Raw genomic sequence first — 15525 nt, 5'->3', positions numbered from 1 at the left:
AAACACAACTGAACTCAAACACAAGTTCCACTTGGTTTTGGATTTAAACAGGTTTTTTTGTTTTTTTTTTAAAACAGTTTCAGTCTTAAAATTATCAAAGGGCCAAGGCAATTGAGCTTGTTTATACTGAGACCTCATTTTCACTTGAAGAAAATGCATTTACTCTCAGACTGGGCAGTACAATGGCAGAGTTTCATCTGTACTGGGCTCAGCATCCCAGGCAGCTGACTTGCAGAGATGGAATGCATCACAGCAGTGCAGCAAACAGCTTCCAGAGGAAGTATGCATGTTGCATTGCTGTTTTAACAACTGACTGACTAATTCACAAAGCAGCACTGCAAGAAATTAGTGGCTTTAAGCAGGAGGTATGGTAAAAATCAGTCTTCGCTAGCCAAGTGTCTGCTTCTACATGGTGAGTCAGACTATAAGCAGGCAAGACTCCTGAAGCAGAGGGGAAGCCGGCTGAGTTTGAAGGTGACTATCCACAAGTGGCGTACACTAATGCCCTCAAGAAAAGATTGGTTGTCTAACGGAACATGCATGAATACAGGGTGGACAAGGGAAAGGCGAGAAAGAAGGTAGGCCTGAACATTTCTGTTTGAGATAACAGGGCTCCAGGAGTTGAAAGAGTGCATGCTCCTCTGTGGAGGGCATCGCCAGCTACTCCATCAACTTGATTCACCAGTTTGTTCTCCTCATATTGACCTCAGTCCTACCCTGAGATACACGAACATGGATCTATGAGCAGCCCCAGTAAGTCCAAAGGACTCCACAGAGGCATGCACTAATGCAGTGTCTCTCAACCTTTTTTGGTATCAGGGACCAGCTTGCTGCCTTCCTAAACTGTGTCAGGGAGATCTAAGGGACCGGCACCAGTCCACGGACCAGTTGTTGAGAAACACTGCACTCATGGATCTTAACAGAAGATATGTACTGTGTAAAAATAATACTAATTAACTGCTTAATGCCCAAGAACATCTGAATTAACACTAATGAAAAAATAAAATCCGTACTGATTGCACAAAGCAAAAAAAAAAAATAAATAAAAGGCTCCACTGCCCATTAACATCCACTAAGATTGCTAAAGTTAGTGGGGGAATGGCTAAAGATTTATTTATTTAAATCCACTACTCCTTAGGAGAGAGGAGCCCCCATTTTTCAGGCTCTCTGAAAAAGCATGTGGCCTCCACTGGCCCTGTAGCCACCATTTCACACAAGCCGTACAGGTGTTCAGATCCCAACATCAACAACTATAATGGGTGAAATTCTATAGCCGGGGTGCTACAGGTTGTCAGACTATACCGTAATGGTTCCATCTAGCTTTGATATCCATGAGTTTATAATGATGTGCAAGAACAAAGAAGAAGGAGCCTATTTTAACTTTTGCTGCATTCAAAATACACGCGGGGAAATTTCTTTTAAAGGGAATTATAGAGGAGATGGAAGTAATACTGACGGCAAGCTGCAAAGGAAATGTAGGCTGTGATCCGCCTTCAAAAAATGTCTCAGGCAAGTCAAACATATTCATAAAGCTACACCTGCATGACTGCACAAACACAGTATCTGGAAAAGACCTGCTAATGATGATAATGGCACTAGCCTAGGAACAGGTAGACTACATTGGCACAGAAGCTCAAAGGTTAGACACCTTGTACATTTATTAAAAGCACTGAACAACTTGTGTTTTTTTTCTTTTGTTTGCAAATAGTGGTGAACGGTGAACAGTGTATAATGCTTTTCCATTTATAGCCGCCTGAATACAGTTATGTTAATTAGCAGTGTGATAAAAGAAAAAATGTATGGTATTCTGCAAACACTCATTCTTATATTTGTTTGGTTTTAAAACTGGTTCGGTTCCTCCAGCACGACATGGTGCAGTCACGATGTGCAATGGAAGCCTGCCTGGGTAATTTAGAATCCTCGGAACCCAGATACTCTAACACTATATTTTTGCTTTAAAAGAAAACGTATGGTGCTTAGTTAGTTGGGCAATCAATGATAATTTTAGAGACGTTAAAGTGCCAAAATGAGGATGACATTTGAAGCCATTCAACAACATCATCATCAGGGGTAATTTTTGCATAGTGTCAAGTTTGTTTTGGGCTAACAGCTTCAGTTTAATTTCAAGCATTTTGGAGTGTGCAGTACGTCAAGAGATTAAATAGCAACAATAAAAACCAGTCAAGCTGCACACTCAATGGACAGATTTTGCTCTGGTAGGTAGACAAACTTCTGATATCATATCCCCTCATATGCAAAGAACAAGCACTTATTGATACCAATACAAGCAACATAACAGGAGCAGAGCAGGAAGGACAATGAGCAAGGTGGGTAACATAGGACCAGCAGTGTGGAGAAGGAGGGGGAAAAAATCAAATCTGGACAGCCTAAAATCCATAGCAGCAGCTGCTGAGCTCAAGGATGTGCAAAATTTTGTGTATGAATCAATCATGTCTTTGGGTCTCTGTGCATCACTCTTAACTTAAACACACCTAGAAAATGGGGCTCAACTCAGCAAACTCCAATTCATATTTTGCTTTTCTGTACCTAAATGAGCCTTTCCAAACACGCAGGTAGAAGAGCAGCTTCCCAATCTATTACCACAGCATGTGTCAGACGCAGACCTTTGCTTTCAGTCAATTTCAGCTGAAAAGGGCATTGTCAAGTAGCTAAACCCCCATACGTAGGTAAGCCAAACACAACCTAATGTTAGTGCACAGGAACCAGAAAGTGACCCAAAAAGGTAGATACAGTCAGCAAATCCTGCTCTCACTTACAGCAATACAACTCCCGCTAAATTCAATGAAATTACAACACACACATAAGAGAAAAATTAATTTTCTCTTGACAGTGTCCTTTTTAAAATATCCTTTAAGAAATAAAGGCTGAAGTAGAGCTCCTCTTCCCCTGCCAGATCAGAGTGTTGTACATCTGCTAAAAGGAGGATCATAACATTTCTTTATAGGAAATTAAGCTTTTACCTAATGGAAAGTTACAGGTATATATTTTGGCAGAAACCATTTAAAACACAGACAGTACTCTGATACAGTAAGGAGAACATGAGTTTTGGTCGCTGCTCATTCAGAAGAGGCCCAGAGGTTGAGAAAATAAAGGATTTCATAAGCAAAGTTACTGGAAAATACTTTTATCCTCAACAAAAAAAAATACTTTTTTGTGGAAATCCACTGAATATTAATAAATTACTTCATGGTAAATGGTTAGTTCCTTGCAGAATGTGTGTGTGTGCGCGCGTGTGTACTGAATGGGAAGGCTTGTATGGTGAACAGTGTTACATGAAAGCTACCTATTTAATTAAGAACCAGAGATAATCCCTAAAATGTACTATAAACCAAAACAAGGAACAGAAAAATCAAGTCAGCAAGAAGCTTCTAAAATGCAGCAATACTCTTTGCACTGCTAAGCGTCTGCAACCAAGGGAAAGCAGCCACTGCTAGCAGTTTTTCCCCTTTCTCTCAATTTTGCTTATGCAAATTTTAGGTTCTTTGGCATACCAACCACTACTGATGGTGGCATGGAGCAATACCTTACACCTCAAAAACCTCCACCACTTACATTCTTTCCTAACACATATTTCAAGAATCAACTGCCCTGACTGGCAAACTGAAGCCTATTATGAATGTAAGAGCTGTCACACACTACATTGAAGAATCAAATCACTACCACCATTTTTGCTGTTGACATAACATTGAATTATTATATTATATTAGAAAATCCTGTATGTTCTTTAGTTGCAGTATACGCAATGGGGTGTGTGTTTTGATTTTGTACATTGTTTTGGTTTTGTGATCAATATATAGTCATTTACACTTTAAGAAAGGAAAATTTTGCCTATCCTTGACAGCAGCTAAACACTTAGTGAGCAAATGCCATTTGGGAAGATAAAGTGGTAAGACTATATCAAGTCAGGGTCTGTACAAAGCAAGGCCACCAAGCAAGCCAACGACGCTCACGCTGGGTCCTTACCTGTCAAAGGCTGTCCCATCTCCGCCTGCACTTTACCCTTCGCTGCTCCTTCCAGAGGTAAAGCACCTCTGTCCCCTTTGTAGAGTTTCGGTTTAAATGGAGAATCTTTCTCTTTACCTTTTGATCCTTTAGGCCTGCCTGCTTGCTTCTTCTTGGATTTACCATCTCCCTTCACACCCAGCAGCGGATGGACTTCTGCAAAGAGACAAACACCTGAAATACCTGCATATGCTTTATAGCCATTGGAGTGGCTAACTGAAGTCATGTGACCCGCCACTCCCCTTACATTTTCTGATGTCACAAGATGGGATTTATAAGAAAGAAAAAAACATTTTTTTAAATGTAAAAGAGATGGATCAGTGTAGTCATTTCAAGAAATAAGAAACACCCCAATCACTTTGGCTGCATGAAATCAGAGGAGTGAGCGCAAACAGAGACTAGGATTAGGACAACGATTACTGCAGCCACCATTGGCCTAAGTGTCACCGTCTCCAACAGCTAGATCAATGCAGCAGGAGAGAACGCTTTCCCACAGGATGCAGATCAGCTTTTTATCAAGGAGACAAATTCAGTTTTAGCAGAAGTTCACCCTCTGAGGCAAAATACCGTGGCACAAACACAGAAGAAATGTATTTTGCTATTCCTGGTCCTCCTTATGAATTCTAATATACCTGGACTTTGCCACCTTTACCTAATGTCATATAATGCTGCATTTCTGTTGGTGTAGGCCTAGGCTCTAATTCTATTTCAATACGGGGGCTAGCAGAGATAGAAGTGACTTATTTAATGGCAAAGCTCTTCCAATTTATCCCACTATGGCTAAATGAGCAGATGAATGAATGAAGTACAAAGAACACTAAAAATCATTGTTTTAGAATGACTTCACTCATTCGTAAAAGAATATGAGTTATAACAGAACTTGGTTCAGGGTGATGGCCAAAGACAACTACTATCAAAAGCAACATAAAGGTTTTTGACTATTAGCACGATCAGAGATTGATTTTGTAACACCTGGTCTTGAAACTGGTGGGAGCTGGGAATGCTGCAAAGATGAAACACCCATCTTCAGTGCAGAATGGGCACTAAAATGATGGCAGCTTTTACTCACCATCATTAGGTACTCCTTGCAATTCAATGTTGGTCATTTTGGGTTTCTTCTTTGGTGGCTGAGGTCCATCAGATGATGACTGCCTCTTCTTCTCAGAGCCTATTCCCTCATCAGTTAGGGAGGTCTGGACAGCATCAGGTGGGGGTCCATAAGGGTTTTCTTCTGGGTCTTCCACTTCAGGAGCAATAGGTAAATACAGCAACGCTTTGGAGTCCTCCAGTTCTTCATCACTGTAAAGGAGAAAATATTTTCATTTTAAAACATGCACATTTAATATGCTTTTCTCTAGGTCCCTAAAGTAAGGCTGTGTGGCTGCTTCATGCAGAAACCAGCCATACACTGACACTACACAGTTACCAGAATATTCCAGAGAATAAAATATGTATTGCCAACAACAAAGAAGATTGAGAAGGGAAGGGGAAGTATTGTGGAGGCAAGGCATTTAACCCCTAGGAGGCACAGTGTTCCTCACGATACACAAAGTTGTGCTAATGGATTTCCATAGGTCTCCCTGGATTGAAATTACATTGGCTATGATGTGAGATTTGAAGATTAGGCAAATTAAAAAGGTAGAAATAGAAGTATCTTTAGAAGTTTGTCAGGGATATGGAGGAAAACAACAGGGGAGAGCAATGGGATAGGACTATAATCTTATTGCTTCTCAAGGCCAACTAAAGATTGAGCTTTAGTGTGAAGTGCTAGGGTTTTACACCTTGTTAGTGAAGCATGTAAGACTGCAGAATACAATCATTTTGTACCCTCTGAGATATAGTCTGGTCTCAGTAAATTATTCTCTAGACATGTAACTCCTCTCAGCACTATTGGGAACACATGCAAAACCCCAACGCAGCCATGTGTTACATATAGAATGAGTGCAATTTATATATTACAAAGAGAATCTTGGGCACGCATTGGAATTTCCAGGTTTTTTTTTTTAAAAAAAATTACCTGCTACAGAAGGCAGCAATAGGATCTACACTCGTTACATCCACTTCCTCATCCTCTGCAGCATCAGCACCTGAAAAACAAAGAAATGGAGCAATATAGCCTGATAGGGAAAACAAAGACCTCTCCTTAGGAAGCTTTAGCTGATGCCTGAATGTCTACCATGCAAGATCTGGAATCCTGAAGTTAGGCAGAAAGACCTAGGGCATTTCCCTTGAATACACCAGAATCAGATTTTTCACCTCTTCCCTAAGTGTCTGAGTAATCCAGCAGCAACAATGTTTTAAAATACAACCTTTACCTTGTTAATCTGACTGCAGCTGGAATCTGTAAAAATCACGTAAGCAGACAGGTTCAGGTGTCTAACATGCTTTTTGTAATGGTTGCAAAGGGTTAGCCCTTATCTACACAAGCAGCCAAACCATTTTTTTCTGAGGGAGAAAATGGGGGGAGCCCATTGCAAATGGCAGAGCATTTTCCTAGTGTAGGTCGATCTTAAATTACAGGGTAGCATGTCAAAAATACGTTTGATTCTATTTAGTCATAAACCACATCTTACAATGAGTGCTAAAAATACAGGTTTATAAGTAAAAAATTCAAGTTTTTACTATTTTCTATATCATGTTTTAAAATGGACTTAAATTATTGTACAGATTGCAGGTGATTAAATAGGTCTTTTTTTATTTATCTATAAGAATAACTTAACTACCATTAAATGCCTTTTGCTGCCATTTAAACAACTTTTTAAAATCATAACAAAATTGATTCCATTCTCAATTCCAACATTATCCACTTTATCCAGTTCTGGGCGCCACATTTCAGGAAAGATGTGGACAAATTGGAGAATGTCGAGAGAAGAGCAGCAAACACAGTTAAAGGTCTAGAAAACATGACCTATGAGGGAAGATTGAAAAAACTGGGTTTCTTTAGTTTGGAGACAAGACGACTGAGGGGGAACATGATAACAATTTTCAAGTACATTAATGGCTGTTACAAGGAGAGAGAAAAATTGTTCTACTTAACCTCCGAGGATAGGACAAGAAGCAATGGGCTTAAACTGCAGCAAGGGCGGTTTAGGTTGGAAATTAGAAAAAAATTCCTGTCAGGGTGGTTAAGCACTGGAATAAATTGCCTACGGAGGTTGTGGAATCTCCATCATTGAAGACTTTTAAGGGTCGGTTAGATAAACACCCATCAGGGATGGTCTAGATAATACTTAGTCCTGCCTTGAGTGCAGGAGATTGGACTAGAACATCTCTCGAGGTCCCTTCCAGTCCTACAATTCCATGAATCTGTGATTATGCTTGAAAAGGCCCCGACATCAAGTAATCTTAAACATTGCATGCGCTACAAAACATACACAAAAAGTGTTTGGCAATGGCAGAATTTTATAAGTCATTTGGAAGCTCCTACCCTTTGTTGGTTTAAATATCTTTCCCTCTGGTGGGTTTTTTTGGCACCACCAGGTGGTGAAGGTGCCACAAGTCCTCCTTTTCTTTTTGCGAATACAGACTAACACGGCTGCTACTCTGAAACCTGTCATTGTTACTGCTTGAAATTCAACATTTCCTCTCCCACTAATAATAGTGACTCCCTCCAAGAGGTTTACTGCATGTATGCTTACTGCTTTTATCTTGTTTGTGCAGAGGTATTTCACTTTGTATGGCCTATGAATCATAGGTGCTGAAGTCATTTTTTACATGAAGTGTTGGATGTCAGATATAAACCTTGGAAACAAAAGCATAAGTGAAGCGTGTTGCTTTGCCTATGACCAATAATCCTAGCTTGTTTTATCATCTATCATTTTGCTACCACTGCTTTTAATCACATATCTTTAATTTCTATTTTACTATGTATCCAGACATAGGAATTATTTAATAAACAATGGCACTGATAGCCAGACCTTTTACATACATACTCGCATTACATGTTACCTGTCTGCTCTGGCTCACTCTTATCTTCATCCTCAATGTCAAACTCTGACTCCCTCTCTTCATATTCCACGTTTTCATCCAACTCTTTAAAGTCAGGCGCAAAGGCACTCCAGTTTTCCTAAACCACAAATTCCAAGAGAACTTTACCTTGTGCAAACAAGCAGCAGCTGCAGTGAGACATCTGTGTAATTGTACTCTAGCTCTGCCCCAAAATCCTCCAAACCACATGCACTGTCACAAGACCAGCCCCTCTTTGAGCTTCATAGTCACATGGCAGACTCAACACTGGAAAAGCGAGTTTCTGTGGTCATCTGGTCATTTTTATTTCCTTCATCCCTTGAAATCTAATAGAATCTTTGCACATAGATAAGGACTCCCATAACCAGAAGGATGCATGCTCTGTTTCACCATTTTTGTTTGTGATTATGTTCTCAGATCTGTTATCTGCGAATAATAAATTGAGAAGGACATTGCTCCCATTATCTGAGAATTCAGGCTCTGCAATAAGGCCCAGATTCAGCAAAGGTGCTTAAGCACAGGCTTAACTTTAAGAAAATGAGTAATCCCTTAATGTTAATTGCTGTGCTTAAAGTTAAGCACACATTAAGTATTTTGCTCACTCAAGACCTAATTCAGTAACATATTGGAAAGAAAATTCTGCGGTGCATCGCCTGCCAGAATGCCTAAAATACAACCCGCCCAGAGAGAATTAACTGGCTACTATTCCCTATGGAAATTAATCTGTAAAATACGTACCACTTGATTCTGAGCCCATATTGATACAACACCACTGGAAATGGAAGCAATGATTGGTCGGACAGGATGCCACTGGAATTATTCAGATGGTAAAAGGGGAGAAAGAAAGAGTCTATTTTTAAGTGGATTAAGAACATTTGTTTGTTAGAATTATAACTGACAGAAAAATTATGGGAGACACACTCACTGCTACATCTAGCAACAGTTCTCCTCTGGTCCCATGAAGGATTTTCACTAGATTTCCAATGCTCTTCTCCCAGATGTAAAGGGCATGCTGCCGTGCTGATCCTGCCACTATGTACTCCCCATCCCCAGAGAAACAACACTTCTTCCACGGTGTCCTGCATGCAAGCGAATTAAAAACATAAGAATGGCCATACTGGGTCAGGTGAAACGTCCATCCAGCCAAGTATCCCATCTTCCGACAGTGGCCAATGACATGTGCTTCAGAGGCAATGAACAGAACAGGTAATCATCAAGTGATCCATTCATAAAACAAAGCAAATGCGGAGAAGAAAGGATTCTAGCGAAGGTTTCATGGGAAAGGGTTATTAGGTTTTCTTGGGTGAGAGGTTCATTGAATTATTTTATTCATTTGAAACCTGTGCCTTATAGTTTGTTTAAAAGCCTTGTTACACCAAAGGCCACCCTGAATGAGATCAATTCTTTATCTGAACACACCGAGCAGTGAATGCTACATCAAAGCAAGTAGCTTTGTATCTCAAGCCACCAATCTCTCTGCTGCTTCCTACCTGTTTACTAAATCCTGCAGCTTCTGCATTGGCTCAGGCTCTCCATCTCGCCCACAGGTTAGTATTTCCCGACCATCATAAACCCTGATTATTCGGTCAGCTGTGTTTATTAAAAAGCAGCTGTGGGAAGGAGAACACCGTTAGAAGAGAGTTCATTACATTGAAACAAGGACTTTTTTTTAAAGTATTTTTTTTTTAAATTCCTAAACTAACATGAAAAATACCATAATTTTTATTATACATTCAACATGTACCTAGAAGATACTGAGCACTCACAACTCCCTCTTGAAGTCAATGAGAGTTGAAGGCACACACCACTTTGCAGGTATGGGCCCCATATAAACAAAACATTTCCTATGACATGAACCTACACTAACCAGAAAAAAAAAAGTATGCCAGAGATGTATTAATCTCCCCTCCTTCTATTTCTCCCACTTTTAATTCAAAAGTAAATTTATCCTTTAAAACCTAGCCAGAACTGTGAAACCAACACACGGTTCTGTTATATGTCCAGCTCTTCATATTTTCTATTTACATAACAGACAGAGTATTGCTGTTAGGATTCCCCCGCTGAATTATATAGTTGACACATCCCCCACAGCAACTAATTTTGGAAAGGAAATATATTTACTTTTAATGTCTGCGTCTATACGGATTAACATATGTTCTGTTAGTATTTTTATAACCCATTCATCCATCTTAAAACTTTTCAATTCACCTCCAATTTTCCTCCTACTCACCTTCCTTTCCGGGCAAATTCTATTGATTTAATAGCTGTGGTGTTGCTGGTTCCAGTTGTTACTCTGAAGGAAGCAACCAGATCCTGAGTATCTGTTTTTAAGACCAAGATCTGAAGATTAAAGAAACAGAAAATAATCAGTGTCTTCATTACGCAGCCTCACATTGCAAGTGTTAACCTAGGTATAGTGCCGAGGACTAAGGCAGAATTCTTGGGTTCTAGTTCCTGTTTCTGCAACTAATTCTTGTGCCCTTGAACAACAAGGAACTTGTCCACTCTATGCCCCATGCTGCCTCTCAGGAAAATAGGGAGAATATCTACCTCACAGTGAGAGGCTTAAATCAGCAGGTGTACATTACTGAGTACCTCTGATAAGAATTATACATCTATAGCACCTTTTATCATGCAGTTTATGTGCACTAGAGGAAGAAAGACCCCTACAAATCTTCTCAAAAACAGTAGCAATACAAGTAATACTTAGAGTGCTTAAATATCATTTTTCATCTATAGATTTCAAAGATAGAGTCAAAGTGCTTTACCAAGGAAGGTCAGCATCATTATAATAGAAATGAGTCAAGAAGCTCTCAGGGAACATGCCTCACAGGCCAAAACAAAGGACTTCATCCCTAGAAGGGTTAGACACCTGGACCATGAATTGCATTATTTTAACTATTTCACTCACTGAGCATCAGCACAGTATCATCTCACCTTCCCCTTGGCATTGCCTGTATAGATATATTCCCCTCGCCTGTCAAAAGAGGCCACCACGTTCAGATCAGAGTCATCATCCACGGGTAGAACAACATGTTTTGAATCAGACAGTGTTAGCATCACTGGCGCAGATTTCATGGGACACACCAAAACCCTGTTTCTGCAGAGGAGAAAAGGAAGGTTTAACAGTTTGTCTCTTTTTCCTAGAGACTCCAATTTTCACATTTACCAGTATGAAAAAGGTTGAAGGAATTTGAGAAAAGCAGGGCCGTATTGTAGCTGACCATGATACAAGTTCTTTTGTTTCCTTGACTTCTCTCTTGCATTCATGAGCAACAGATATTAACTGAAAAACCCTAATATCTTTGTTTTCTTGTCCTGACTGATTCTTGCATACAATCGTAAAACAATATGATCTGGTGTTTATTTTTTCCTTTTTGTTTACATCTCTTTATGGATGTTTTTCCAAGTTTATACATCAATTGTGCCAACTCAACAAGAAATTTGTAAATAAATTGTTAACACACATCCTTTTATTTAACCTCTTCCACTTCCCAAAACTATTTTTCAGCAGGTTAGAGTCACAACAAAAACATTTTTATTTTGTTCACATTACTAACACGTTAAAGGGAGAGCATCTGGTGGACTAGACACAACATTCAGGTTTTTAGAAAATCCTTTTACAAGATCTAATAAACATGTTTTCATGATTATACAACCATAGGGAAGAGAGCATTCATTCAGCTCATAAAAGACTCCTAAGAAGGGATCTTTTCCATACAACTTACTGGTCTCGGGGGTGATACTGAACTTTCAAGATGGGTGAAGGGAACCGAAACCTCTGGTCACAGTCTCCAGACAGAACATCCCACTGTGATACGATGTTATCAGTTGAAGCGCTCACCAATTTGTGACCATCTCGACTCCAGCTGCAAGAGAAGAGAAACATATTAACCTTTCAGGAAAAAAACACACACAAAACCTATGCTCACAAAAAAAAATTGTTTAACTAGTCTATTAGAACTATGAGCTGCTATTATAAAACTGTCTATTGGACAGCTCCAAGTAGCTTTTATCTTTGTGTTTCCACAAACTGACTATGCACATCATTTCTTTAAAACTCACTTAGAGGATCAGATCCTACAAAGCACTGGCTTAGACAGTCATTTATTTGTTTTTGTATGTTGACTTCAGTGGGTCTTGAGAATGGCCAGCACTTCACAGTATCTGGCCCATAGCAAGCACCGATTTGACCAAATTCCATTCACAGCAAAGCAGAAATATTATGATAATACATAGATTATAATCCTGAATAGAACGAAAGCTTGGAATGAACTTGCTTTATGAAAAAGTATCCTCTAAAACTCTTTGTTTTTAAGTGCCAATTACATCTCGACAAAAAGAGAGCTCTTTTAGATTACAGGAGTGCATTCTTGATAGTGTGGTCAAATTTCAAACATCAAATTTGAAAGGGCTGCCATTCACAACTATTGAGAAAAGAGGCAAAATAAGGCAAAGGAACCCGGAGAGGAAAGTGTGGCGTCCAACATCAAAGGGGTGGAGAATCTTTGAACTTGAAAGAGAATCTTAGGAAATTCAGAGGAGAGGTAAGGAATGAGGCTTTAATTAACTGAATACGATAATCCCTTAGGAGACTCCCATAAACTCTGGTTTAGTACAGAAATGTCATAATACTTAAACTCACATTCAACCTCTAAAATAATTTCTTACCATAAAGAACAGACAGGGTGGATATGGGCACTTATGATTTTGGCTATGCCTCTCGTCAAGAAGTCCCAGATGACAATGCGGCCATCGTTACAGCCCACTGCAAGCAGAGTGCCCCACCTGTTAAAGGTACACGTCAAAGCCATACTGATACAGTCTAGTGTCCCATCAGCCTCCTGGAAATAAACAATGGCAGAAGAGACAGTGAGAAGCCAAACTTCTGTTTTCAAGCTTTGTGCCCACTTTACTTTACCTGCTTTTAAACCTTAAGTGCAAAATGTATGAGCTACCACCTGAGATTTTAGTTGAACACCAAAAGTCAGATGTTTGGATGAGCAGTAACCCGATCTTGAAGGAACACTCAACCAGGTTTAAGCCCAACTATTAGGAGTGAAATTGCTTTTAAAAGGGCATTTTCTAAAGCTCACTAAGTACAGAAATATGTTCACAATTTATTTTGAAGCGGAAAAGGGAGAATATTTAAAATTCCCCTTCTCCAAGCCAAATGGCAAACAAAACAAAACAAATAGCCAGCACAGATGTAAGACAGACAGAGACTACTTTTTATTTTTAATCCAAGTTTTAAACTAGCAGCGTACTTTTCATGAATTCTGGGAGCCACAAATTTTAACCTGATAGATTTCAAAGTCAAATAGCCTGAGGCCAGATTTGATGATAATATAGAAGTAACAAGTTCATGAATGAATAGTTCTTTGGTTCTCAAAGGAGACCGAACTACTCAATGTAGAGATTTATACCCACACAGCCATCTCTTCCCTACTCCACTTGACTGTTTACATAACAAGACATGCACAATGGCTGCATTAGCACAGCTAACTTTGGGATGGATATATTTGCAAAGCATGATGACTTTCCTATTTTAGAGACTCAATTAAGCATAGCCCTGTAACAGCTGCCTTGTTTTTTTGGCTTTTTAAAAACAACAATTAAATGATACAAGAAAGATTAAAACTGAATACAAGGAAAATCAAGTGAGTAATCCAACAAAAACTAAAGACAGAGTGACCTCTCAAAAAATAGGATTTACCTCAGGATAGTTCTGTCCAAAGGACTCTGCAACAAAACAGAAACACAATGCTTTAATTAAATTCTATAAAAATCACATACTTCATACTGAACAATCCCATGTTGTTTCCATTTAGACACAAGTCTGCTGTCCTTATTCTAATAGATTAGGTTTACAAACACACTGATGGTCTGATCCTACAAGCACGCTAAACTCCTAGTATAGTCAATGAGAAATAAGGGCACTCTACATATAGCAGGATCATGTCTTAAACGAACATAGATAAATCATGCATATATCATTGTGGGTCTTCAAGTTTTACCCCAGATGTAATGAGACTTACCCAACTATCGAGGCCTGTCCCAGTGTCGCTGTCAGTTCTCAAATAAGATTCTTCCCCCCCAACCCAAGGTTTCATAAATCTGCATAGACTCTGGCTACATGAATGAGCTGCTGTGTTGGTGAAACTGACCGAGAGCATGCTTGCATCAGTACCACCATCAGGCTGACACCTCATCCACCTGCATGAGTAGTCTGAGTCCTTCTGTACTGCAAAATTAGAACTTTCTGTTTGTTTTTTTTTATGTCAACCCAGCCTCTTGGCCAGGTTTTCCAGTTTTTGGTAACCCTATTTCAGAGTTGCTCCCACCCACGCTAAGTGACAGGCGAAAAGACAAAAGGGTTAAAGAGGGGAATCAAAAGCACTCTTGTCCCCCAAACACTTGTCAAAACCCTCCAACAGGCAGCTTCCTGCCTCCCCATCTCTTTGTAACAGGTGTTCCATGATTTTGCTTCAAAAATCTGTTTTCCCTATTTGCAGACTCCAAATATGGGACTGTTTCTCAGAATAATAAAACGGAAGTGCTATATGGGGGAAGGGAGGGGAGACGAGTAATTATTTCTGCCTAAAGGAGGACAGCCCCACACTCTGGGTCGCAGCTCAGCCACAAAGTTCCACCCGCCTCACACCCCGGCCAGCGGGGAGGGCGGGAGCGGCCCTGCCGGTCTGCGCACACAGGAGCGCTGCTCCGGGGGAGGGCGGGGGGAGACCCCGGCAAGGTGCTGTCTCTGCGTCTGCCCAGGGCGAGGGGCAGGCGGGAGCAGCACAACGCAGGCCACGCATGACGCTCACACACCAGCAAGTGTCACCCGAGGGGACCAGACCTGAGCGCCCCCCCCTCCCCCGCCCATAAAGCCCGGGCCCCCCCGCGGAGACAGTTCCGCCCCAGGAACCTCGTGGGGCCTGGACTCTCCAGAACAAGGGGCCCCTTCCCCCCCTGCCAAGCCCGCGCCAGCCCCGCTCTCCTCCCTCCAGGAACCCCCCCCCCCGGCCCTCAGAACTCCACACGCCCGCTGGGGGACCCTTCCAGAGACGGGACCCGACCCCGGGGACCCCACCGAGGAGGCCCCTCCCCGCCGTCTCCGCGGCCGCCCTCCTGGGGCGGAGGGGAGCAGAGGGGGTTCCGGGGGGGGGGCGCAAAGCGCCAGCGCCCACTCACCGAGCAGCTCCAGGTTCATCTTGGCCGCTGCCTCGCTCCGTCCCCGCCGCTCACCGTCGAAGACCCCGGGGGCCTCCTCCCTGAACGGGGCTGCCCTAAGCGCTGCCTGATAAACTGCCCACCCCCCCAGATCTCCTACGGCTTCCCACCCCGCCTTCGGCTTCTCCCCTCGGCCGGCTCTGGAGCGCAGGGTGGAGGGGAAGCACAACCTCACGAGCCAGGCCACGGACTAGGGAGTCAGGCGCCGCCGCAGGCACCCCGTAGTGGTGCACGGGAAAAAAGATTCCTACCTGCAGCAGACAGTCGAGAGAGAGGTTCCGGGTGCACAAGGGCAGGGCTAAG

The 15525-nt window shown here is 41.4% G+C and overlaps 1 protein-coding gene across 10 annotated transcripts in view; it reads right to left on the bottom strand.

Moving 5' to 3' along the window:
* The window catches only part of RBBP5 (RB binding protein 5, histone lysine methyltransferase complex subunit), a 174567-nt gene extending 159288 nt beyond the window's left edge, over positions 1–15279 (bottom strand). For 6 of the 10 annotated variants that reach the window (XR_012155823.1, XR_012155824.1, XR_012155821.1 and 3 more), the window contains exons 1-13: positions 15184–15279; positions 13706–13731; positions 12661–12833; positions 11718–11858; positions 10927–11089; positions 10220–10329; positions 9480–9599; positions 8915–9068; positions 8728–8799; positions 7972–8089; positions 6041–6110; positions 5093–5322; positions 4102–4179 (exon numbers count right to left, since the gene is read on the bottom strand). Coding sequence is in view for 6 of the 10 variants with exons in the window: in XM_073320004.1 (XP_073176105.1) it covers positions 4102–4179; positions 5093–5322; positions 6041–6110; positions 7972–8089; positions 8728–8799; positions 8915–9068; positions 9480–9599; positions 10220–10329; positions 10927–11089; positions 11718–11858; positions 12661–12833; positions 13706–13731; positions 15184–15202 (1474 nt within the window). In the remaining 4 variants the exon portion in view is untranslated. Of the gene's footprint in view, positions 1–3984; positions 4180–5092; positions 5323–6040; positions 6111–7971; positions 8090–8727; positions 8800–8914; positions 9069–9479; positions 9600–10219; positions 10330–10926; positions 11090–11717; positions 11859–12660; positions 12834–13705; positions 13732–14027; positions 14132–14156; positions 14678–15183 lie in introns of those variants that run through there. The other 4 variants (XM_073319999.1, XM_073320000.1, XM_073320002.1 and 1 more) reach the window with 3 other exon arrangements.
* Positions 15280–15525: the final 246 nt, after the last annotated feature.

The sequence above is a fragment of the Lepidochelys kempii genome, chromosome 21 (genome assembly GCF_965140265.1).
Source record: "Lepidochelys kempii isolate rLepKem1 chromosome 21, rLepKem1.hap2, whole genome shotgun sequence".
Classification (NCBI taxonomy): Eukaryota; Metazoa; Chordata; order Testudines; family Cheloniidae; genus Lepidochelys; species Lepidochelys kempii.
Note: the sequence above shows the minus strand (reverse complement) of the source record. Positions and strands in the feature narration are given on the sequence as shown.